The sequence below is a fragment of the Nomascus leucogenys genome, chromosome 25, assembly GCF_006542625.1.
Source record: "Nomascus leucogenys isolate Asia chromosome 25, Asia_NLE_v1, whole genome shotgun sequence".
Taxonomy (NCBI): Eukaryota; Metazoa; Chordata; class Mammalia; order Primates; family Hylobatidae; genus Nomascus; species Nomascus leucogenys.
In genome coordinates, this window is record NC_044405.1 from 11,103,625 (window position 1) to 11,130,417 (window position 26,793).

Consider the following 26,793-nt stretch of genomic DNA (forward strand, 5'->3'; position numbering starts at 1 on the left):
TCATCTTCTTTTTATTTATTTATTTTTAAGACTGGGTCTTGCTCTATCGCCCAGACAGGAGTGCAGTGGCATGATCTTGGCTCACTGCAACCTCTGCTTTCTGGGTTCAAGCGATTCTCCTGCCTCAGCCTCCTGAGTAGCTGGGATTACGGGCACACACCACCACGCTCAGCTAACTTTTGTATGTTTAGTAGAGATGGGGTTTCACCATATTGGCCAAGCTGGTTTCAAACTCCTGACCTCAAGTGATCCGCCTGCCTCAGCCTCCCAAAGTGCTAGGATTACATGTGTGAGCCACTGTGCCTGGCTATCATCATTGTCTTTAAGAGTGCTCTGGAGAGCAGGGACCAAAGGAAAGAATTACTGAATCCATCTCAATTCCTTTCAGCATCCTCTCATCTGGATTATATTACCCAAGGTACAAGATGTTGCATTAGACTGCATAGCTCCCCGCAACAGAATGGAGAGTTCTTACCCTCCCCACTTGCTGTTTAATTAAGGACATATATTAAGCATAGCTGTCCTAAGCAAGGACTCTCGGGGGAAATAAAGTATAACTTAGGTCATGTTATATGCAGAAAGACAAAACTTTTCCCTGCCCATATAGAGGGATCTATGCTGGTTTGGAGACTGCACAGGAAAGACCTAATGTGTTTATTCCAGGTATGGCTCTTTTCTTATCTTGGAGAATGATCTTGAGTAAACCATTTCACCATTATAGGCCTCATTTTCCTTAACTGTGAAATGAATAAGGGAGAAATGGTGCGGAGTGAAGTTGGAAAGTATCTGTACATTCTCCCCAAAGGTTTTCATTGTTATGATTTCATGCTTGTAGACTAACGGATGCCTGTCCATCCTTTGTTTGATCCTGAAGTGTTTGTTAAATGTTATTTTCTCCCCCAAGAAAATTCCATTAAAAATCATTTTCATATCACCTAATTTCTTATAAAATTGCTAATTAACATTCAGTAAAGCACGAACTACTGAGTTGATAATAAATATGTTTTATAAAAGAAAGATGCACCTGTAATCCCAGCATTTTGGGAGGCCTAGGTGGGCGAATCACTTGAGGTCAGCAGTTCGAGACCAGCCTGGCCAACATGGAGAAACCCCATCTCTACTAAAAATACAAAAGTTAGCCAAGTGTGGTTGTGCACGCCTGTAATCCCAGCTACTCCAGAGGCTGAGACAGGAGAATCGCTTGAACCTGGGAGGCGGAGGTTGCAGTGAGCCGAGATCGTGCCGCTGCACTTCAGCCTGGGCAAAAGAGCAAGACTCTGTCTCAAAAAAAAAAAAAAAAAAAAAAAAAAGCACTATAAAAGAAAGAACCACTAATAAGTGCTTCTTTTACTGATTTTAATTGGCAGGTAAAACTAATCTAATGATGTAATTTAGAAGCAGACAATGTGAAAGAGAATGTTCCTGCTTGTAGTAATTAAAACCAGGTGAGGCTAGTGAGTTGTTAATTTTTCTTGAAGGTACGTTTTGAGTACTGTATTGTTATAAAGTACCTGAAGGAAGGTGTCACTTTGGGAGAGTAAGGTAAGCTACATGCTGAAGACACCGTGGGCTTCCCTGAATAGGTTTATTTGGCTAGAAAAGAGGGTGGGAGGGGCACAGCATGAGTGTGCTTGTGGGCTCATCAGGACACAATGTTGAAGTCAGGCTTATTTCAAAAAGTGATCTGGGCCGGGCACGGTGGCTCACACCGGTAATCTCAGCACTTTGGGAGGCCGAGGCAGGTGGATCACTTGAGGTCAGGAGTTCCAGACCAGCCTGGCCAACATGGTGAAACCCTGTGTCTACTGAAAATACAAAAATTAGCTGGCTGCTGTGGCGGCACCTGTAATCTCAGCTACTTAGGAGGCTGAGGCAGGAGAATCATTTGAACCTGGGAGGCGAAGGTTGCAGTGAGCTGAGATTGTGCCACTGCACTCCAGCTTGGGTGACAGAGGGGGACCCTGTCTCAAAAAAAAAAAAAAGTGATCTGAGGAGATAACGGTGAGGGATAAAAGAAGTTAGGTAATTGGGAACCCGTTAAAGACCTTACATTCTATCCATAAGAGCTTAAACTTATATGAGAGACACTTGGGAATGTATGTGGTTCTGGAAATAGGAGTATATTTTTCTCTAAATTTCAGAGTGTGGGCACACTTTCCAGCACCTTCTCCACACCCATGGGGAAAAATAAACCATCCAACACAGAAATACCAAATCTGAGATGTGAGAAGTCACTCCATTTAAACCCAGGCCTTTCCTTCATTGCTTGTTTTAGGAAATGTGCCTCAACAGATCAGTGTTACTTTGAACTCAGAATTAGAATGGGTGGAAAGAATGAAAAATGGTAAGCTGTCCCAAAACACCAAGTCCTCATTTCTATTTACCTGACAAAACTGCTTATAGAGTCAGAGTGAAAGTGATTGTGACAGGTGGGGGCAAGTAGTATGATCATGGAGAAGAGAACAGAACTTAGAGGAACTCTGACAATATTTCCTCCCCATTCCTCCCAACAAGTTGCCCCATGCTCCCTGGTGCAGTCATTCCTACAAGCAGAACCACAACGAAACCAGTTCCCAAACACTTGTTAATGAAGCAGCGTTACCTACCGCCATTTCTTTCGCCATCCTGTTGCTGATGTTTTTTAAGTTAGGAATTTATTATTTGTTCTTATGTAAAAAAAAAAAACACACTCTCCTTTGACCAAAACTTTAGTCAGGGCCCCCTGAGTCCTCTTCTTACTAGACCCAACCTTAGGCTTCCCTCTCTGTCTTTGTAGAGTCCAGTTTGAGCAAGAATCCTGCTAAGTCAGTTTATCGAAAATTTCCCCTCCTTGGTATCTGACCTTCAATATCTTGTCACCCTGGCCTGCCTTCAGCAAGAACCCTATCAAGTCAGTTTAGCTAGAAACCCTTTATCCTTGATGTTTCTTCTTAGTACTTTTTCGTCCACTGACACCCCCCCCCCAAACCCTGCTACTGAGTTAGAAGTCCACTTGTCCTTGTTGTTGGAATTGAGTCCAATTTTCCTCCCCCACTGCAAGACCCCACTGCTCCTCCACTGAAAAATTGTGTCCAATTTTTCTCCCCGACTGCTGCAGTGGTTCCCATACCTATCTCCATGGCCTCCCCCTTTGAATAAAGTCTGCCTTACCATCTTTAACAAGCGTCATGAATAGTTTTTTTCTTGGAATGTTCCTGAAACCACCATTGCAAAATTATAACTGAGACAGTGAAAGAGACCTGACCTAACCAACTCCATCTTCTAACCTCCAAGCTGGTCTTGTTTATTCCTGGGCGTAGGCTGAACTAACTTTGGGAGGAGCTTAGTTTATTGTTTATAGTTTGACACAAAGATGGTGACAACGTTTTCCCAAAACAAACCCCCTTCTTGCCTGGGGACTAGACTGCCTTTGTAGGACTAACAAATTAGCCACGAGATTAGAAATTATGGTTTAAGAGTCATTCAGGCGGAGGCTATAAGATTCTGACCCTCCATAAACTCCTCCTAAAATCAGTGCTTGAGATATTTCGCACACCCTGCACTTGATGGATCAGCTGTTGGATGCCACCCAGATGGAGAAACTGGCTCATCTGATCTTGTGGCCCCCACCCAGGAACTGACTCAGCACAAGAGGACAGTTTCAACTTCCTATGATTTCATCTCCAACCCAACCAATCAGCACTCTCAACTCACTGGTCTTTCCCCCACCTACCACAAATTATCCTTAAACACTCTGATCCCTGAATGCAGAGAGACTGATATGAGTAATAATAAAACTCCATCTTCCACACAGCCAGCTCTGCGTGAATGACTCTTTCTCCATTACAATTGCCCTGTCTTGATAAATCAGCTCTATCTGGGCATCGGGCAAGGTGAACCCATTGGGCGATTATATTCCTAACACAAAGAAATGATAAATGCTTGAGAAGATGGATATTCCAATTACCCTGCTTACTACACTGTATGCTTGTATGAAATCATTACCTGTACCCCATAACGATATAAAATTATTATGTACCCATAATAATTAAAAATTTTAAAAAATATTTTTAATATATCTCATGCATTATTTGCTTTACTAAGTATAAAACACAAATCTGCAAATTTTTTCTACATGTTTTTTGGAGGCTTGCTTTCTCTATTATCCATGTGGGCAATACCCTCATAAACACTAAATACAAGAGACAATTCTCAACCCTCTTTTTAGCATTAGACTGTACAAATGCCTCCACCTTTAGCTCCTGATTCTCTCCCAGTTCCTTTTGTACTTCTTGAACTTGTGTTCTTGAACTTGTACTTCTTGAACTTCTTGTACTTGTGTTCTTTCTCTGGGTTCTTTCTCTTCCTACCTCTTATTGCAGTTATTTCCTTAGATTTATCCATAAACATTCACTTCTTTGTCTGATTGATCTCATTCACTGCTCCTGCCTTCTAGAAAGGTCCTCAAACAATAATCCATAGATTAGTTGCATCAGAATTAATCAAGGTATTTGTCAATAATACAGCTTCCTGGGGCCGCTGAGATTAAAACTTCTGAAACTCAGAATTTTAACATAATTTTAAGGAAAGAATAATGAAGGAGATCCAAAGGATTCTGGGGAGAAGATAGTCCAGTGATCACTGTTCTAGAAGATGCTGCTAATATTTATATTTCTTTCTTTAGTCAATCCTGAGGATTTCCTGAGCTCTAGAGCACTCATTCTAACAGTTTACTGGTCACCCCAGCTATATTTCCCTCCCTCAACTCATCCCAAACCTGCAGGAATTATGTATGCCCTCTATGTTTCTTATTCCTTTAATGACACTATTTATAACCCCCACATACAGCCACCCATGCTAGAAATCTGAAACCTACATGTTCTCTTTCTCACCCCTACATCTAGCTGATAACATAATCCTGCTGACCATGTTTGTGAAATATCATCTGAATCCACCTGGTTTTTCATTTATCACACAGTGACCATTTACTTCACAACTTCGTCTCTTTCTCAGGATATTGTAATAGTTTAGACTTGACTAACACCCTGATTCTCTTATCTGTAATCCATCCTGCACATTTCAATATGAATCATCATTCTATGGCAGCACTCTCTTGTAGAACTTCCCGCAATGATGGAAATGCATTTTCCAGTATGGTAGCCCCTACCCTCACGTGACTATTGAGAAATTCATATGTGATCGGTGTCAGTGGAGAACTGCATTTTAAATATAATTGAATTCAAATTTATACAGCCAGCCAGGCATGGTGGCTCACACCTGTAATCCCAGCACTTTGGGAGGCCAAGGCGGGCGGATCACCTGAGGTCAGAAGTTCGAGGCCAGCCTGGCCAACATGGTGAAACCCCATCTCTACTAAAAATACAAAAATTAGCCTGCATGGTGGCACATGCCTGTAGTCCCATCTACTGGACTGAGGAGGATGAGGCAGGAGAATCACTTGAACCTGGGAGGCGGAGGGTGCAGTGAGCTGAGATTGCACCACTGAACTCCAGCCTGTGTGACAAAGTGAGACTTTGTCTCAAATTAAAAACAAAAGAAAACAAAAAATGTATACAGCCACTTGGATCTAGAGGCTACCATATTGGACACCACAGTTCTAAAATATGAGTCTTTTCCTATCTCATTGCTTTCGAAAAGCTCATTAGCTGTAGGATGAGGTCTAGACAGTAGCGTGAATGCTCTTCATACACTAACCTCCCCTTCAGTTTCTACCACCACCACCTACCTCACTATCCCGATCCCACATACACTTTAGTACTGTAGAACCTTGCTTTTTCTAAATAAATCATTTTTCAATTTCCTAGCTCTGGATCCTGCTGTTTCCTCTATGTAGAATGCCTTTCCTTTATGTCCTTCCTTTCAGAATTTGACCCATTTTTCAAGGTTTAATAAAGAAAGCCCTGGCCCCACTCCCAACAAAAGGAACATCCCCTTATCATGGACTTTGGACAAGCCGTTTAGTATCTCTCAGCCCAGTTTTCTCATCTGCGAAGTGGGGATGATAACATTTCCTCTTTTATGGAGTTGTTGGGGGATTAGATATTGCGTTATTCAGACTCCATCACTGAGAAAGCATGCAATAAAAATAGCTGTTATTATTTTCTGTCCTCCTGTAACATTTATCATATGGTATCAGGCATCTTTCCAGATAAGACTCTCTCTCCCCTCAAGACTGTGAGCTTGTTAGCAAGAAAGCCTCTATCTTGTTCATGGTTGTCCTTCAGCATCCAGCACATTGTTGCCATTTGACAAATGCCTTGGCTGGGCAGCAAATAAATAACTTAGTTACTCACATAGGATTGCATAGAATTTTTTTAAGTATGACATTTTTGTGTATATTTTTAGAGAGGAGTAAAAGACATATAGTTGTAGCAAGAATTAGAAAGCAGATGCCAACAACCTTTCTTTTTAAGCATCAAATCTTTCTCATTACTGCCCAGAAAAACTGGCATAAGCTGTTGTTAAATCTGTGCCCCTTCTCCTAGCTTGACTGGAGTACAAGTTTTAACGTTTTGCCATTTTGACTTTCCTTTCTGGGCCCCCTCGGTCCTCTCCTCCCACCCCCTCCCTGGGTACTAAGTTTTCATCACTGTCACCACGGCAACAGCAAGGATGCCTCATTCCTCACAGTTCCGCACAGCTAAACTCTGGTCGCCTTTGTCCACTGAGCTAGCTGAATTCTTTATAAATACACCACTAAATCAACTATCTTCTATACATAACTTCATCCATTATTCAACCTTTAAAAAAAACAAAAACAAAAACAAAAACACAAAACAAAAAAACTGATGCATACTAATTTCTTCTCCTGGGAATGGCCTTTTTCCAGACCTGCCATTACTGTTGAATACACCATACATTTTTGGTCCCTAGGAACAAATATAAAAATTGCCAGTGTACATGCGTCCAATATAAGTGCGGTGCAATTTTAAAGCACGCAACCGAGCATTCATAATGGGTTTCCCTTTTAAAAGCACGGTAGACCAAAAATAAACCTGACAAAGGGCAGCTGTAGAGTTTTAACACGTGGAAAACTCCACAAGCAGCAGTTATGTAACTTGAAAGAAACATGATAAATATTTCACACCATTAGATGAACTTCCAACTCTGACACTGAAAAAAAAGCAAAGAACAAGAACACGAAACGAATGCACCTCAAATCTCCAAGGAGCAAAAAGCTTAAACTGAGAAGGGACCAAGGCTGTGCTAGAATCTGAGACCTGACTTCCAGCACGAGTCTTGATTGCTTTTTTTATTTTCTCGAGTTCGAGGCGGAGCCCGCGAACCCCATCTCCTCAGAGCGCCACCCCCTCAGCTTCGCCCGTTGGGCAGAAATTTTCCAAATATCTCCACCCCTAGGCTGAAAAGCCAGAAAGAAGTTTTGAGCCAAGGAGGGGAAGAAAGGAGTTGGGGCAAAACAGGAGGCGTTTCCCTACCCGCATACATCCCCGTCCCCGAGACACCCAATCCCCCCACCCCCAGCCTGCCCCCGCCTCCCGCCCCCGGCTCCTCGCCCTGGGGACAGCTGGCAGCCCCGCGCGGACCAGACACAAAGCCGATCAATCCCGGAGGCGTGGGGGCGGAGGGACGACCCGCCGGGGCTTTCCCGGGCGCTGCTCTAGGACCCGGCGGACGCCTCGCCTGGTTTTCACGCCCTCTAGCCCCCACCCCCACACCCCCAAAAAAGAACAGACCCCCATCCCTGGGCTGGAGGACCCGCCTCTTGGCAGCCAGCTGAGAAGGCGCCCCGGGGAGGGGGAAACTGACATCCCATCTAGAGCCGTCCCTCCTCTTCCTCCCCTCCCGACTCTCTGCCCCTCTCCCGCCCCAGAAGTTCAAGGGCCCCCGGCCTCCTGCGCTCCTGCCGCCGGGACCCTCGACCTCCTCAGAGCAGCCGGCTGCCGCCCCGGGAAGATGGCGAGGAGGAGCCGCCACCGCCTCCTCCTGCTGGTGCTGCGCTACCTGGTGGTCGCCCTGGGCTGTAAGTTGCTCGGGTTCCTCTACCCTTCCTGCCTGGACCAGCCTGCCCCCACCTTCCAGCTCCCCACCGGGCGCTCGCGGACGGTGTCTGGGCGGCTCTGGGCCGAGGTCGCCGCGGGGCGTCTGACCTTGCGCCCAGGCGAGCGGGAAACCCAGGGTGCCCGCGGGCGGACGCTGGGAGCAAGGGAGCGCGACGTCGTGGGTTTCTTGTAAATTGAGTCTGATTTTGTGAGTTCTAGATACAGAAAATTAAAGGTTCCCACTAGCAGGTTCTCATCTGTTTGCAAAGTTGGGGTAAGTTTTCAGACAGAGGGACGTGATTCGAATGCAAAAAACTCACTACCCACTGGTAAGATGCTAAGACCCCAAGAAAGATGGCATCACTGGGAGGCGGGCGCCGGCCACACTTTGAGTCCCCAGGGAGGGGGCAGCGTCCGCGTGGTCTGGGCTCTGTAGCGCCCCAGCTGAGCCGGCGATATGCAGAGCACTTGTGGGGCGGAGGTGGGGGGAATTCGTGGCTGCTGAGCCAGAATTACTTTTATCCTCTCCACCTGCACATCTACATTCACTTAGAGAAGTCTGGTCTGGGGACTCTAGCCAGCTGCTGTGTCCTCAGGGGACATCCAACGGGACGATTGTTAGAAAGATTCAGAAGCCACATGATCCAGTAGCTGGGGAGACGTCCCAAAGCCAATTTCACCGGATGATTTTAAACAGGATTTTCACGGATTCTGGGCTCATGAGATTTAAAATCCTGGGAACGTTGCCGTTATTTTGTTTTCTTCGCGTTAACTTTTTAGGAAAATGGAGGAACTTGCAATAGACTTTAAGCAATGCAGTTCTACTTTTGCTTTTGCTTTTTTTCTCCCACCTTTTTTGTTTTGCTTTTTTTCCTTCCTTCCTTCCTTCCTTCCTTCCTTCCTCTTTCTTCTTTCTCTCTCTTTCTTTCTATCTCTCTTTCTTTCTGTCTCTCTTTCTCTCTTTTGTAAAATGAGTTATTGTTGCTATTCACGTTCTGGTAAAGTAATACTTATAATACTTAACCTGCGGGACAAGTGTCTAATACCACAATACAATGATATTTTCTCACGCCCTCACTGCCCAAGTGATCTTCGCACAGCTCAAGTGATGTGAGCCACGTCCCTTTGTGGAGGAGGAAGGTGCACATTGTCTCAGGGAAGGGACATGTGCTGACCAATATTATATAAAGTCAAACCAGAAAGCCAAAGTTTCACAATGAAACCCTTATGCAATTCTGAAATATCAATTAGTATCATATGGAACACACAGAAGAAAAAAAATGCACTCATGCTAAAAGGCAACAGAGAGGTAGGCTGGAGAAATTGTAACAGAACAACTGAGAAAGTTACGTATTCTGCTGAAATTCTAAATTTCAAATAGAAAAGAGTGTGCCTTTTAGTGTAGAATTGTCACTAATTAAAAACAGAAAATCGTTCTGCTGTGCTATTCCTATTGAATCACCAACATAGAAACAATACACTCCAAGTCTGAAATTGTAGCGGAGAAACAACCAAGAGGCAAACAAAAGCATAAATGAATGGGGCTGAGTGACTTCTTCAAGCTTTAGGTAAATATAACACATTGGCTCTGCTAAGCTTGATTCCTATAGGGGATGTATTCGGAATGTTGTGGGGACTTTTCTATATTGTTCCTGGGATACTAAAAGATCTGGCATTGCAAGAGTGTTTTCTTTGTATGTGGGTGGTTTTTTTTTATGTTTAAAACAATTTTAGAACAGTTTGGATTTAAATAAAAATTCCAAAGCTAGTGTAGAGAGTTCTCATATACTCCACACCCAGTTTCCCATATTGTTAATATCTTACATTAGTATGGTACACTTTATTCAAATTTCCTTCATTCTTACCTAATGCCTTTTCTATTCCAGGATGCCATCCAGGCTACCATATTACATTTAGTTGTCCTGATTCCTTAGGTTCTTCTTGGTTGTAACAGTTTCTCAGGCTTCCCTTGCTTTCTTTTACTATAATGGGTTTGAGGAGTTCTGGTCAAGTATCTGGTAGAATGACCACGAATTGGTGTTTCTCTGATATTTTTCTGATAACTAGACTGGGGTTATAGGTTTTTTGGAGGAAGATCAGAAAGTGGTAAGCAGCCTAGGTAAAGTGACATTTTCATCACATTATCTCCAGGGAACATACTGTACACATGACTTATTGCTGTTGATGGGAACCTTGATCACCTATAATCATACTCCTAATGTAGTGCATACCAGTTTTCTCCACAGATTACCTACCCTTTTTTCTTCATTTCCATACTAGATTTTTTTTGGAAGGAAGTCACTACACGCAACCCACACTTCTTCAGGAAGGAGAGTTATGCTCCATCTCCTTGAAGGCGGAGTATCTTCATAAGTTATTTGGAGCTCTTCTGCATGGGAGATATGTCTCTCCCTTCCCTTCATTTATTTATTTAATCATTTATTTTTCTATCAGTATGGGCTGATAAATATTCATTTTATACTTTGGGTTATAATCCAATACTATTTTATTTATTAAAGACTTAGTGGATTTCTTATGCTGTTATTACATATTCATCTTTTTAATATTCTTCCCAGATGTAACTGTGCCACTCTTTTGGCCACTCCTCTCATGTACAATATCATGCTTACTCCCTTCTTTCCTCTTGTTCCTGCTGTGTATCAACATTCTTTATATCTTTCTTAGTAGTCTGGAGGATTGCTTTTTTGTTGTTGTTCTTGTTATTTAAATGATGATGTCAGTATCCCTGTTGATATATGGACATTTTTGTGTGTGTTTAGTTGAATTACATTTTTCTTTCCCACTCCATTAGGAAAGGAATTTCTTGATGTTTGCTCACCACTATATGTCCAGTGCTGAGCAAAGTTCCTGGTTAATAGTAGGTATAAATATATGACTGTTGATTCTATGGTGCCTTAGTCCATTCAGGCTGCTGTAACAAAATACCATAAACTGAGTAGCTTATAAACAACGTTTATTTCTCACAGCCCTGGAGGCTGAGAAGTTCACAATCAAGATACCAGCAAATTCAGTGTCAGGCAAGGGCTCACTTCCTGGTTCATAGATGGAGCCTTCTCAGGGTGACCTCCCGTGGTGGAAGAGGCAAGGCAGCTCTGAGGTCTCTTTGTAAGCGCACGGTTCTCATGACCAGATCACAGTCCAAAGCCTTCAACTCCTCATACCATCACATTAGTGATTAGATTTCAACATATGAATGTGGGGGGACATAAACCACAGCAGATGGAATGGGGATGAGGTAGGGTAGGTAAAAGAAGTGTATAGATTGAACTGATTGCAATATAAATCATGAAGCTCTAACTTCATGTTAAGTAGGTGGGGTGTCAGATTTCTCTGAGGCATCATTTAAGCTGATATCTCAAAAAATAATAGGAATGAGTATTCTGTGTTTGGTGGGGTGTTGTCATGCCTTTTGGGGTCTCTCAGAGCCAAGGAGCTGATCATAAATCAGTTCCTGATTCTACCTAGCCAGTAGCAGCTGGTCCTCAGGGCTGGACTGGAACCTGATCCAGGCGCTTAGCCTGAGTCTGATCTCTCATCAACTGATAAAGATTGTGGTAGGGGAGAGAGGTCTGAATCTTTTGTAAAATCACAAGGTTCTGCGTTTTTGCCAGAAGTGACCCAAAACAGCACTCCAGGGAAAAGGTGCTAGGAAAATGCTGCCCTCTGTACCTATTGTTAAGAAGCAACTGTCATAATCAATTTGCTGGAGAGAAGTGGTTCCATGCTGGCATAGTCTCAATTATCTGATGAACAGAAATGTTAAAATGGGCTTGTAGGTGGATTTAACAACCATTTCAAGACTAGGAAAGAAATTATATTAGAAAGAATGAAGTCAAAAACAGAAACTTCAGCCTGAGCACAGTGAGTTCCCTATGACCGAGAACACTCATTTATCCTCCCACATGAGCAGTTTAATGAGAGGGGCCCGCGGGAGCTTACGGATGTTCACCACCCATGGTTTCCATTGCATTGGTTTCCTCCTGTGGGCCTTCTCTATAGAGAAGATGTATTGGAATATGGAGGTAAGAGCTGCTAGCTTTATTGAAGTCAGAACACCAGGAAGCTATAAAGGCCATTCTTAAAATAATATTTTTTCATCCCATAGCAATATAGTAGTAACACTGCTGAGTCAATACTCCAGTATACCCCTCTTGCTAGATTGATGTTTTGAGGAAGATGATGGTGAGGATGGAAAAGGGGAATCAGAACCTGGGTCAGGTGCTTCCTCTGGCAAAAGCAGCAAAAGAAAACTTAAAACCAGGGATTGTTTTCTTGGACGGTGTTACTGTTAACGAGGCTAGAACTCAGAAAAAATAACCCAACTGTATTACTTTTCTATTTCTGTGAAACACATGACCAAAAACAAAACAATACAAATTTATTGTCTTAAACTTCTAGAGGTCAGAAGGCTGAAACAGGTCTCACTGGGCTAAAATCAAGGTATCAGCATGAAGCATTCCTTCTGGAGGTTCCAGGGCAGAATCTGTTTCCATGGCTTTTCCAGCTTCTGGAGGCTCCCCACTCATGGCCCTGTCCTGCCAGCCTCTAAGCCGGCGACGCCAGGCTGCCGCCTCTCTAGTTCTCTCTCTTCTGCTTCCTTCTTCCACTCATCAGGACCCTTGTCATTACCTTGGGCTCACCTGAGTAACTCTGAATAATTTATCCATTTCAAAGTCAGCTGGTTAGCAACTTTCATCCATCTACAACTTCAATTCCTATTTACCATGTAAAGTAAGATATTTATAGGCTCTGGGGAGTAGGATGTGGACATCTTTGTGGGGCTGTTATTCTGTCTGTCACAGCAGCCGAAATGAGGTTATGCCCAGCCACAGTGTTTTCAGTGCTGTAGCCAAGAATATTCCAGATTCCATGAAGCCACCATAACTTTTACCTTTAAAGTATAACTCATGGTGATATAAAGCTTGTTGGTTTTTTGGTTTTGTTCGTTTGTTTGTTTTATTTGAGATGGAATCTTGCTCTGTCACCCAAGCTGGAATGCAGTGGTGCAATCTCAGCTCACCACAACCTCCATCTCCCGGGTTCGAGCAATTCTCCTGCCTCAGCCTCCTGAGTAGCTGGGATTACAGGCTCCCACCACCATGCCCGGCTAACTTTTGTATTTTTATTAGAGACTGGGTTTTGTCATGTTGGCCAGGCTGGTCTTGATCTCCCGACCTCAGATGATCTGCCTGCCTTGGCCTCCCAAAGTGCTGGGATTACAGGCGTGAGCCACCGCGCCTGGCCTAAAGCCATATTTTTTATGAGTTGTATTTCAAATTGCATAGTATGGTGGTAAAGAACATGCCCTCCAATGCTGCACTCTGTGCTCTTACCAGCTGTGTGATCTTATACATTAACACCTGTATATATGTCAGTTTACTCAGCAGCGTTGGTGATAATGCCAGTAAGAGTGCTTACCTCATAGAGGTTTAGGGAGAATTACATGTCTAACACACTTAGTAAACTGAAGAAGCCATTGAAGCATTTTGACATTGAATATCAGTTTGATTTGCATTTTAAAGAGAATGCATTGGATGGAGTATGGTGAATGGAAGGATTGGGGTGGGGGGAGTCAAACTGGGGAGACCAGTTAGAAGTTATTGGAGTAGTCCAGTCAATTGCTTGTATAAGTACTTATTTTATATAGTTTATTGATAAATATACTCACATAATTACACATACACATATAACCACTGACAATTGCTCTTTACACTTGTCACCTAATGATGTGATACGTTCTGAGAAATGTGTCGTTAGGCGATTTTGTTATTGCGTGAATATCATAGAGTGTACTTACAGAAAACTAGATGGTTGAGCCTGCTGCACACCAAGGCTATATGGTGTAGCCTATTGCTCCTACGCTACAAACCTATAGAGCATGTTACCGTACTGGATACCGTAGGCAATGGTAAACAGTTGTAAGTATTTGTGTACCTAAACATATCTAAACATGGAAAAGGTACAGTAAAAACAGCACAAAAGATAAATGGTACACCTGTATAGAAATGTATCATGAATGGAGCTTGCAGGACTGGAGGTTGCTCTGAGCGAGTCAGTGAGTGAGTGGTGAGTGAACGTGAAGGCCTGGGACATTACTGTATGCTACTGTAGACCTTATCAACACTGTACACTTAGGCTACACTAAATTTATAAAACAATAAAGTTCTTCTGTTACAGCAGTACAGGCGTTATAGCATCACTAGATGATAAGAATTTTTCAGCTCCATTATAATATGTGGGACCACTGATATGGTTCATTGTTGACCAAAATGTCATTATGCAGTGCATGACTGCATTTGAAATGTAGTTAATTAAATCTGATCAGGAATTTAAGAAAAATGGCTCTTTGGTTTTTAAGGAAAATTTTTTTTAATCACATATGCTGCGTTTTCAACTTTCTGTTCAGTTCCCACCCTATAAACATGAAACAGTAGCTCTTTTGGTTACTATGTATACTTCTTTCAATGTTATTCTCTCTCCCATACGTAAGTTTATTTTCAGGATTTGTTTCCAGTGTTTCCAGAGTTTTGGTGAGTTGTCACCCTTGGAATGGTCATTTTACTTGATCTGATGTTCAGAAAAGTGGCCTTCTATGTTCCAAAGTGTGTGAGTGTATGCATGCATGGGGTGTGGGGGGAAAGTGAGAGAGAGAGAAGGAGAGAGAGAGAGGATGGATGGATGTGTGCTCAGATAAATGCCTGCTGACAGCAACACAAAACCCTACTCTATGAATCTTCAGGCCAGTGAATGGGTAGGAAATGCTCTCCAGTTTGAATTGTTCCTACATTTTATGAGCAGAGAAGCAAATCCTGTGAAAGTATTTCAAGAGCTGCCCTCTTAGCTGTCCATTGTCTTGGCTCAGAAAGCCCTAAGGAAGAATCCTTGTAAACTTAACAGACAGGAATTTTGGTTTTTACTGGAGGGCTCTGCTTTTCTTTATCGCATGTCATCAGCATCAAATTTTTATTTGTTTTGCTGGGTTTTCTGTTTTGTTGTAGTTGTTGAAATTTTCTACTGGGATAATTTAGGACGGGCTTGTCTTTATATTTGTAAGGAGTAAAAATGCATAATCTGGTCTATCTTCTTTAAGCTAGGTTTGTCCAATTTGCTTGCTTTCATTTTGTCAATGCAGTCACCTGCTGTTTTTACTCTTCGCTTTCTTCACACTGTGAAACTTACTAAATCCATACTACGGACAAAACCAAAGATAAAAATGAATTAATTGTTAAACACATTTTCTTATATGTCTAACTAAAAATAATATATGCTTAGGGCAAATTCAAACAGAGCAGCAAGTTTACAAAACAAGAAATAAGTCTCCTTTCCAGCCTTCCTGATTCCTGTGCCTCTCAGATAGCCCATCCTTAAGTTTCCTGCAAATGGTTTCAGGAAATTAGAAAAGAAATAGTTCCAGCATATATAAGCATACTCTTATAATTTATTTAGAAATAAAGATCACAATTTATTATGCTTACTGCTGTATAGCTTCCAGAAAATCAAATCATATTATATATAGTATTGTGCACCTTGCTCCAAAAGGTTATTTATGTTAGTAATTAAGCTACAACCTAAATCTCAGTCTACAAGCAGGACTCAAGATAACATCTTATAGAGGCCTTTAAAATTGTTGCGCCAAAATGCAGTGGGAGCTATTTTCTAACTAAAAACACCAAAAATAATGAAACAAAGTGATTAGTAAAACAGAGGGAAATAAACTTCCAAACCAGCAACCAAATATGGAAAGGGAAAAATTCCAAGCAAGATCCATTTAAAAAGTCCAAAGGAGAACGTGTGTGCACCCAGAAAGGACAGAGACACTAGCACCAGCTAAGATTCACAGACAAGTGCAAAGGGGTGCTATTTTTAAAGGAGACCAAAGAAGAAATAATGACCACAAATAAAAAGGGAACATGTGAAACTTCTGGGCAAGTGCTAAATTTCAAAAGAGAGAATGGTGTTTATGTTTTTTTTTTAATGCACTAGAGGGCTGGGCGCCGTGGCTCATGCCTGTAATCCCAGCACTTTGGGAGGCCAAGGCAGGTGGATCACCTGAGGTCAGGAGTTTGAAACCAGCCTAGCCAACATGGTGAAACCCTGTCTCTACTAAAAGCACAAAAATTAGCTGGGTGTGGTGGCATGCACCTGTAGTCCCAGCATGAGAATCACTTGAATGTGGGAGGCGGAGGTTGCAATGAGCCGAGATTGTGCCATTGCACTCCAGCCTAGGCAACACAGCAAGACTCTGTCTCAAAAAAAAAATTCACTAGATGTATTTTCAAATAGGAATGGATTTTGATCAGAAGCAGAACTGACACAATGGAATAAACAATAACTCAAGTATCCATTTGTCCAATAACCGAAACATTCAGCCATCTATGTCATAAAACATTAAAACTGTACCTAAGCATATTGGAGACATGAGATTATTGTACAGTCCATATAGTGCTTTTGGATCCAGAACAAGTCAGGTTCTTTTGTGCTGTGTGTGTGTGTGTGTGTGTGTGTGTGTGTAAACGAGTGAACATCTATGCCATTTTATCTAGATACAGTACTTCTTCCCAACCTCCATTCATCTCTGTTGTTGTTACTATTGTTCCTCATGTGGCCAAATGCAATTTCTCCCTGAAGGTCTAACTCCAAAATTCCTTGCGCCTTCTCTTAATTCTTTCCAACTCATCAATTCCTCAAAGCTGATGTCTACTGTATATTATACTCTGGTGCTTTTGGTATATTCTTTATTCTCTTATGGCACTTACTGAGCTGTACTGTTATAATTTTTCCATGTATATCTCTCTGTATTGTGAGCTTATTGGGGGCAGAGACAACACATCTTTAGGTCCTTAGAACCTAGAGTACTGCCTGGCACATTTAATACTTGATTAAGTAGAATTACATAAGCTGGAATTTAATATTTATTTGTTTTGTAGCTTCATAAAATTATATAACTTTTTAGTAACAAAAACCTCAAGACATATGTAAAATTAATAGTCTCAAATGAATGCATAATATTTCTGCTCCTAAAACTCCCTCCTTCTCTTTTTAATAGTGGCCTCCCTAAGATACAAGGAAATATAGAGACTGGTCTGCCTTATAGGATTTTAAGAAATTCTCCAGATTTCCTGATGCTTCCTTATGTCCTAAAAGCACATAAGTTCCTCCTGAATTAGTAAGCATTGATTAAAAACTCAGATGAGTCAAACAATACACCCTTCAAAAGTTGCTTAATCTAGACTAGAACAAAGCACGTATTAGTGTGTTCTCACGCTGCTATAAAGGACTGCCCAAGACTGGGTAATTTACAAAGGAAAGAGGTTTAATTGACTCACAGTTCCGCATGGCTGGGGAGGCCTCAGGAAACTTACAATCATGGCAAAACGGGAAGCAAACACATCCTTCTTCACTTGATGGCCGGAAGCAGAAGTGCTGAGCAAAAGGGGGAAAAGCCCTTTATAAAATCATCAGATCTCATAAGAGCTCATTCACTATCACGAGAAAAGCATGGACGTAACCACCTCCATGATTCAATTACCTCCCACCAGGTCTCTCCCATAACATGGGATTATGGGAACTACCATTCAAGATGAGATTTGGGTGGGGACACAACCAAACCGAATCAGCATGTTAGTTGTAAAAGTTCTACTCTCTGGAGCAGGGGATCTCCAGACTTTCCCCTCATGGCCTAATCTCTTTGTTACTCAATTGATATAATAGTAATCTATATCCCACAATGAACAAAAGTTTATTAAGAGAGATGAGACAATAGAGAGTGTTTTAGTCTATTTCTGTTGCTGTAACAGAACACCTGAGACTGGGTAATTTGTAAACAAAAGAGGTTTACTTGGCTCACGGTTCTGGAGCCTGGGAAGTTCAACATTGGGCAGCCACCTCTGGCAAGGGCCTCATGCTACATCAGAGCATAGTGAATGGCATCACATGTGGAAGCACCTGCAGGAGCAGCAAGCAAGCATGTGCAAAAGAGACAAAACACAAGTAATGGCCTCACTTTTTAACAACCTGCTCTTGCAGTTACTGATGTAGTCCCATGAGAACAAGAACTCATTCGCTTCTGTGAGAATTAACCCAGTCCTATGAGAATGGGACTAATATCTTCGTGAGGGAGGCGGAGTCTTCATGACCCAAACACCTCTTAAAGGTCCTACCACCTCTCAACACCATTACACTGGGAACTCAATTTCCTATACATGAATTCAAAGGGACACACTTAAACCATTGTAGAGCCTGATAAAGTGATCTTCATTTCCAAATCAAAATGATTTTCCTAGGCATTCTTGTCCAGTATTTTTATAGGTTTGTGAAAAAGTAACTGCAGTTTTAGCTGTTACTTTTAATGATTTTGTGGGTTCTTGACACCTGCTCATTAGCACTTAAAAAATTACCCCTGGATCCAGGTGAGTCATCATCACAGCCAAGAGTTTCGTTCAGCATTAGGCAAAGCCAAAATCAGATACACGTAAGACTCTCAGCTCCATTGTGCTACTCCCACCCAGGACAGCTATCTGAAGATATTGGCATGTTCAAAAAACATCGGATCAGTGACCTTCAAACTTTTTTATATTACATATCCTACTTCATTTTTTAAAAGAGCATATGTCCTGACATGTTTTATTTATAAATTATAATATGTGTTTCTGTATTAACATATTAATCATAAAACATATAATACATAGAATAAATATCAAATGAATGAGATAATGGAGAATTAAACAATAATACACCAACAGGGCAGAAACGAGGTGGTTATAGCCCTATATTATAGTGTTCTATAAAGCTTCTATAAGTAAAATAATGTGAGATTGGTACATGAATAGACAGACAAACCAAAGGAAGAGTATATAAAGTCCAGAAATTATGCCAACTTCATTTAGAAATTGTGTGTGTATGTGTATGTGTGTGTAAAATGGTAGCATTTGAAACCATGGAGAATGCTTAATCAATATTGTTACAACTGAGAAGCCATTTGAGGGAGAAATGGATCAGAACCTGATATTCTCCATGATGATTAATTTCAAATGGATTAGAGATCTAAATGTAAGTAGGTAAATAAATAAATAAAACCATAACTGCCCCCACCAAAAAAATAAAATAAAATAAAGCATGGGTCTGTTCTTCTATAAACTGGACTATATATCGAATGAGTGTCTGCATGGGAAAAATAAAACACCCTAAATAAATCCAAAGATAAATGAGTGGCCGGGCACGGTGGCTCACACCTGTAATCCCAGCACTTTGGGAGGCCGAGGCAGGCAGATCACGAGGTCAGGAGATCGAGATCATCCTGGCTAACACGGTGAAACCCCGTCTCTACTAAACATACAAAAAAAAAAAAAAAAAAATTAGCCGGGCGTGGTGGCGGGTGCCTGTAGTCCCAGCTAATCAGGAGGCTGAGGCAGGAGAATGGCGTGAACCCGGGAGGCGGAGCTTGCAGTGAGCCCAGACCGCGCCACTGCACTGCACTCCAGCCTGGGCGACACAGCAAGACTCCATCTCAAAAAAAAAAAAAAAAAAAAAGATAAATGACTAATTGGGAAAGGATATTTGTAAGTTATGTCTCTGACAGAGTATTATCACTGATATAAAAGGAGCCCCTAAAAATTAAATACAGAAATCAAAATTTTATAAATGGCACACAAAAATACCCAGAGTTCCCAGAAGAAAAATTTAAATGGTTCTTCAAATATGAAGTTTTTCTCAGTATAACTTAAAATGCAAATTAGATTGTCCCAAAGATAGCACTTCTTCCCTTAGCGAAGTCATATAAACTCATCCACATACTGTTATTGAAGTTGTATGGAAATAGGCCTTCTACATACTGCTGATGGAGCTGTGAGATGATACACCTGCTATGGAGCAGCAATATGTAGAAAAATTCTACATCTACCCTTTAACCCATCATATTCAGCAATATGTAGAAAAATTCTCTATCTGCCCTTTGACCCATCAACCCCATTACTGGGAAGCTATTTTAAAGCTGTAGTTGCAAAAACAGGACATGCTTTATGCATGTTGTTATTTCTTTTTTATGCATTGTATTATTTATTTCACAACTATTATAAAAAAGATTGATTGGAAACAAATGCCCATTTATAGGGGATTGGCTAAATAAATAACACAATGGTAGGCACTGTAGCGATATAAAGGAATGATGGTGATCTCTCTGTACTGTTATCTCCAAAATATAGTAAGTGAAAGAAGTAAGATGCAGAACAATCTAATGCAACATGCTACATTTTGTGTATGACAGAAACACTGGCAGGTTAAACTGTTAACTAATGAAACTATTAACGATAGGTAGAACAGGAATGGAACAGATTTCTTTTACTATATGTAGCTTATTACATAGATTTCATTTTGAAATTTTAAATGTTTTATTTCAAAAGATAAAATTCACTAAAATAGCCATCCCTAAAAATGGAAAACAAATGGAAATAAATGAACTTACTGAGCTGGGCATGGTGGTTTACACTTGTAATCCCCATACTTTGGGAGGCCCAGGCAGGAAGATTGCTTAAGACCAGGAGTTCAAGACCAGCCTAGGCCACATAGGAAGGCCACACCTCTACAAAAAAGAAAAATAAATAAAAATTAGCTGGGCATGGTGGCATGCCTGTAGTCTCAGCTACTCAGGAGGCTGAGGTGGGAGGTTTGCTTGGTCCTGGGGGATTGAGGCTGTAGTGAGCTGTGATTGTGCTACTGCACTCCAGCATGGGCGACAGAGCAAGATGCTGTCTCTAAAAGAAAAAAAAAGAAATAAGGAAATGAACCTACTGTATATCAAATTAGTGATATAACCACAAAAAGGAAATAATTATTTCAATCTGAACCCAAAAACATAATATTCCACCAAACAGTAGAATATATCTTAAGGACAAAAATACCTGCAAATATGTTTTAAACTTTAGTACTTTAAAATAATGATTTTGTTATTTTGACACTACATTATATTATAGGAAATACAAATCAGTACTTATACTAATGTAAATAGAAATTAAGATTTTTAGTGTAGGAAAAAAGAGATATATGAATGAAGTTTTTAAAAATTAAGTACAGGTCCTATAATGTTCTATCTGATTTGGAAATGTTCCATTTGAATTGAGTTTGAACTCATGATGCTTTCCTGTTTTCAAAGCTGCTTTTCCTATCTGTCTACTAAAAAGGCCCAGAAGACATCACAGCCTGTATCAATCAGCTTTGAAGAAGTAACGAATAACCTCAAAAACCTCAGTAGTTTGCCACCATATGCATTATATATTTGCCTTGTATTCCATTTTGGTGGCTCCAGGTCAGCTGCTGAGTCTTTTCTCTACAGTCTGCTTTTTCCAGGACTCAAGCTGAAGGAATTGGCCCTTTTTGGAACAGACTGTCCTTGTGGCCTAGGGAAAAGCAAAGGACAAAGCTTAGCTCTGTCCTTAAAGGCTCTAAAAGCTTCTACTTAACATGATATGTGCCCATTGGTCAAAGCACATCATGTGGCCAAACATGTGGGATGGAGAATTGTGTTCTGCCTGCTGGGAGGCCCTAGAAATCATACAATAATAAATGAGAAGGGAGTTAGGAGTTGAGGATAATAATATAAACTATTCTACAAACCCTTGAAAACGAGCATACTTAGCATATAGACTATAATCCCTAAATACCATTCCACACTAACAATGACTAGGAAACTTTGGAGGGACACCTGATTCCAGTTTTAAGGTTAGGCGATTTAAGATGAGCCTGGGATGGTTTGCTGCCCTCGTGTATTTGTCTGTTTTCACATTGCTATAAGGAACTGCCAGAAACTGGGTAATTTATGAAGGAAAGAGTTTTAACTGACTCACAGTTCAGTGTGGCTGGGGAGGCCTCAGGAACCTTAAAATCATGGTGGAAGGCAAAGGGGAAGCAAGGCACCTTCTTCACAAAGTGGCAAGAAGGACAATGCCAAGTGAAGGGGGAAGAGCTCCTTATAAAACCATCAGATCTTGTGAGAACTCACTATCATGAGAACAGCATGAGAGAAACTGCCACCATGATTGTTACCTCTATCTGGTCTCTCCCTTTACACGTGGGGATGATGGGGATTATGGGGATTACAATTTAAGATGCGATTTGGGTAGGGACACAAAGCCTAACCATATCACTTAGAAAGCAAGGTAGCTGTCAAAAGACTAATGAGATTGTGCCCAAAGGACAAAGGAATCAACCTAAAAATCCTTTCTTTGGCCAAACTGGAGGCAAGATGAGAATCAAAAGAGAAAACATATACTGAATGCAATTGATTTAAATATGTTGAATTTATTTTAAAATGCATTAATTATAAAGATACAAAAAAGAAAACCAATAAAATGTTTAAAAGTCATCACTCTTTGGTCACCATTAGAATTAACTAGGTCAGTTACTCCTTACCCTGATATTTGGCAATCAAAATAAATAATTATCTTTATTCTGCTTTCTTTTAGGCATGTATGTGTAACCACATAGCCTTAACTTAGAAGGAAAAGTTCTTTATAGAATTCAGGTAAATGAATGTCAAAGAAAATAGATAATGAAAAAAATAGAATCTAATCATCATTTTGCAGCATGTAATTGACTTAGGGTATGATTATTAATGGGTAAAATCATTAGACAAAATGTTGATGGGAGCTTTAAAATGGAAGGATCAGTCTGTTATCACCTGAAACACTGATTAATCTTAGCATCACTGAAAGTAGGACAACCAGGGCAGGTGCTGTGGCTCACGCCTGTAATCCCAGCACTTTGGGAGGCTGAGGTGAGTGGATTACTTGAGGTCAGGAGTTGAGACCAGCCTGGCCAACATGGTGAAACCCCCTCTCTACTAAAAATACAAAAATTCGCCAGGTGTGGTGGCTTGTGCCTGTAATCCCAACTACTTGGGAGGCTGAGACACAAGAATCGCTTGAACCTGGGAGGCAGAGGTTGCAGTGAGCCAAGATTGTACCACTGCACTCTAGCCTGGGCAACAGAGTGAGACTTTCTCTCAAAAAAGAAAAAAAGTTGGAAGCACATAGCACTCCCTGTGTAATATTCTTGCCCATCCCTCCAAAAAAAGAAAATGACCTTCACTTGAATGAAGCCTCTCAGCAAGTGAACTTTCATTACAGAAGGATAGATGCACAAATTAAATGACACCACAAGGTAGCACATGCATGAACTCAGAAAGTGGGTTTTTCTGCAGAATAACTGACCAGGTTTCTGCAACAAGTCATTGGCATGAAAGGTAAAAACAAAGGGGGACAGAGGAAAGAGCAGGTCGGTGCTAGATTAAACACATGCATCAAAAGGCCTAAGAGGCAATGTAATGCTGACATGTAGTGTGTATCCAGATTCAAATAAGACATCAGGGAAATGTGGCTAGATATTAAATTATAACAAGGAATTATTTTTGTTAGTTGTTCAAATGGTGTTATAGTTATATGTCTTTAATCTTTAGTGGTGCTTGCTAAAGTAATAAAGACAATTATTTGGTATATATGATATGCTTTAATATTCTTCAATAAAGTAAATGTAGTAAATATGATAAAATCTTTATAACTTTAATCTGGATGATGACTATATGGTGTTTATTGTTTGTCATCTCTATTTTCGTATATATTTGAAAATTTTCTTAATAAAAAACTATTTAAACCCATAAAATAGAAAAAAAGATAATAACATGATGAATATACTGAAATTCTATTTTTTTTTGTCATTGAAGCCCTCTGGTCTTTTTTGTATGCTCCACTTTTCACTCTATAGATTTAAAGAGAAAATAAATAGAACAAAGTGAATTTACTTGAAATATTTGAAACACCAGCTCTTTTTTTTTTTTGAGACGGAGTCTCGCTCTGTCACCCAGGCTGGAGTGCAGTGGCGCCATCTCAGCTCAGTGCAATCTCTGCTTCCTGGGCTCAAGTAATTCTCCTGCCTCAGCCTCCCGAGTAGCTGGGATTATAGGCATCTGCCACTACGCCCGGCTAATTTTTTTTTTTTTTTTTTTTAGTAGAGATGGGGTTTCACCCTGTTGGCCAGGCTGGTCTCGAACTCTTGACCTCAGGTGATCCGCCCGCCTCGGCCTCCCAAATTGCTGGGATTACAGGTGTGAGCCACCGTGCCCAGTTGAAACACCAGCTCTCTTAAATGCTGTGCCTTAACCAGGGTAGTCAGTATAAGAAATGCAAATTATGTTTGAATAGTCCCTTTTAAAAAGCTATTTAGTTAGTCTATTTCCCACTAATAGTTTTTTTTTTAAATGCCTTTTAAAAAAAGAGAAAACCAATTCAACCCTGTCATCAGCTAGAACTCCAAGATTCTGGGTTATACAGCAAAGTCTGTTAGTAAATCCACTGCATAGGAGCTACATTTTTTTTTTTTTTTTTAATGATGTAGCGTGGACCTTTCAGTGCATTTCTTTTGAAAGAGACTTTAATATTTTATTCCCTAAAATGTAAAAATACTCATCAGATGAATGCATGCCACATTCATAGACTGATGGCAAGAAAAAGTGAATATAAAAAAAGAGTTGATTAAATTCCTAAAAATTTAAAATGTTTGTCTTGCATTTGTTTAGTGGAGGCTGGTTCCATCAAGGCCCTCTTGTCCACCCCCAGGCTCCTTCTAAACAAGTAAAGAGAATACCTGCAGATGTCTTACATTCAACACATCAACTCAAGCACATTTCAAAATTGGCCATAGTTTCTAAAATATTCATTTAATGTTAAAGTTCTTGTCACTAATAACTTAGTATCAAGCTTCCTGTGAGTTCTTCATATGATTTAATTTCTCATAGTTCCTTTAGCCCTGAAGACCCCAAATCTATAAGGATTCTCTAGAGAAGATATCGGTTATGGGAAAAGAATGGAAGAAGTAGAGGCATTTAGCAGCCACATTAGAATAGCCTGGAGCCTGTGTCAGCAGCATATGCACACTGTCATTGTAGTCATTTGTGTCAGAAGCTATTTCTGTGCTGGATAACACTTTCTCCAAATACACTAAGAATTTATGAGCAAGGGAATGTAGATGTTAATGGAGGAAGAAGTTTCACTTCACCTCCCACTCCTTTGTGTCTTAATTTTAGAGTGGAAGCAAGATTGCATCACAGCCCTCCATGGGATATATATTCAGAGTCCTAATAATTTGAACAATCACATATTACTTGCTTGTACAATTATATATAAGTTCAACTGTTTATATTTGGCCACGTTACCAAAATTTGCTGAGTAATGATGAGACCAATCAAGACCAGCCTTTTTCATTATGTGGGCTAGAATGTTTAAGGAGATTTATTTCTAATTATTAGAAAATAAAAGGACAAAACATTTTGGAAGTGAGCTATTGCAACACTTATAGAGCAGTTATCCCACTTATATGTATATTGAATACAAATATTTCTTTTCAGAGAACAATGGACTTAGATCTATTTTTTTTTCTTTTTTGAGATGGGATCTCTCTCTGTCACCCAGGCTAGCATGCAGTGGTGCAATAATAGCTTGTGCTAATTTATTTATTTTTTTTGTAGAGATGAGGTCTCACTATGTTGCCCAGGTTGGTCTTGAACTCCTGGGCTCAAGTGACGCTTCTGCCTCCACCTCCCAAAGTGCTGGGATTACAGGCCTAAGCCACTGCAGCCAACCTTTCATCTTTTACCTGAAAGAGTATTAGTCGCATCTTCTCTTCCAAGGTGACTCGCGGCAAGTTCAAAAGGACAGAGTTGATGGACAGAATCACCTTCACTTTTTAAACTGATTAATTTTATGAATTATATTTGTAACATGTATTTGCCAGTGGTACATTATTGAATTCATAAGTTAAATATCCATGTGAAATGTCTCTACTATATGTTCAAAGGACCTCCTTATATCTAACCACAAATGTCAAATTTTGTTCATAAAGAAGCAAAAAAGTATAATATAAATAAAATGGAACTAGAGTTCCAATGGGCTAGATTGAGTCAGTTCTGCCCTTAGTAATCATATGGTTTTAGAAAAGTTACTTTATTGTATTTGAATCTTTTTTCCCTCATTTGTTAAATGAAAGGGTTTGATTTAATGATTATTTGTATTGTTTATAATTTAACATTTTATGTTTTTAAATGGGAAAACGTACTATATTTTAGCCTGTTATAATAAAATTATGTTATATGTAACTGAGAACATGTTTTAAAGTTCTAAACTGCCTCCTTTAGAATTCTCATTGGTTAGAACAGAGCCTATTTTGGAAGAAAGCAAGAAAATAGGCTCCAAAAATGCTGGATATTCATAACGTTGACTGTATAGCATGCTATAAACTTTTTGTTTGATGCAGTAGGCAACAGGAAGTTGTTGAAGGTTTTGAAGAGTGGAATAATATATCAAAAAATAATATTGGAGATAAACAATCATTTTGCCCCTTACATATAGACTAGACTTGGGAAGAAAGGGTAACTGTAAGGCAGGCCTTAGGTAATGAGATCCAGGATTAAACTGGAGGCTGTCAAAATTGTTTATGAAAAGTTGAATCCAGAAGACATTGAAAATAGAAATTGATAAAATGCAGTGATTTATTAAATATAGGGGACATCAAAGGAATCAAGACAGTTAACTCCAAGGTCGTAACCTTGTAGAATCAGAGAAATCATGGTATTTAATTGAGAAGGAATCATTTTTTTTATATATATATTTCAGGAAGCAATAAAATAGCCAGCTAAATGTGTCTCTAAAGACCATTGGAGAGTGGATGATCATGATCTGTACCTATCCCCTATATTTAAGTGGTAAAATGGAAACAGAAATGTAAAACC

General features: G+C 40.3%; 1 protein-coding gene across 2 annotated transcripts in view; it reads left to right on the forward strand.

The window, feature by feature from the left end:
• The first annotated feature begins 7,303 nt into the window (after positions 1–7,303).
• Positions 7,304–26,793, forward strand: part of JAM2 (junctional adhesion molecule 2) — a 77,126-nt gene continuing 57,636 nt past the window's right edge. Inside the window, exon 1 of one of the 2 annotated variants that reach the window (XM_003263800.4) lies at positions 7,304–7,981. In XM_003263800.4, coding sequence (XP_003263848.1) covers positions 7,915–7,981 — 67 coding nt within the window. In that variant the 5' untranslated portion in view covers positions 7,304–7,914. The remainder of the gene's footprint in view (positions 7,982–26,793) is intronic. The other variant, XM_003263798.4, reaches the window with a different exon arrangement.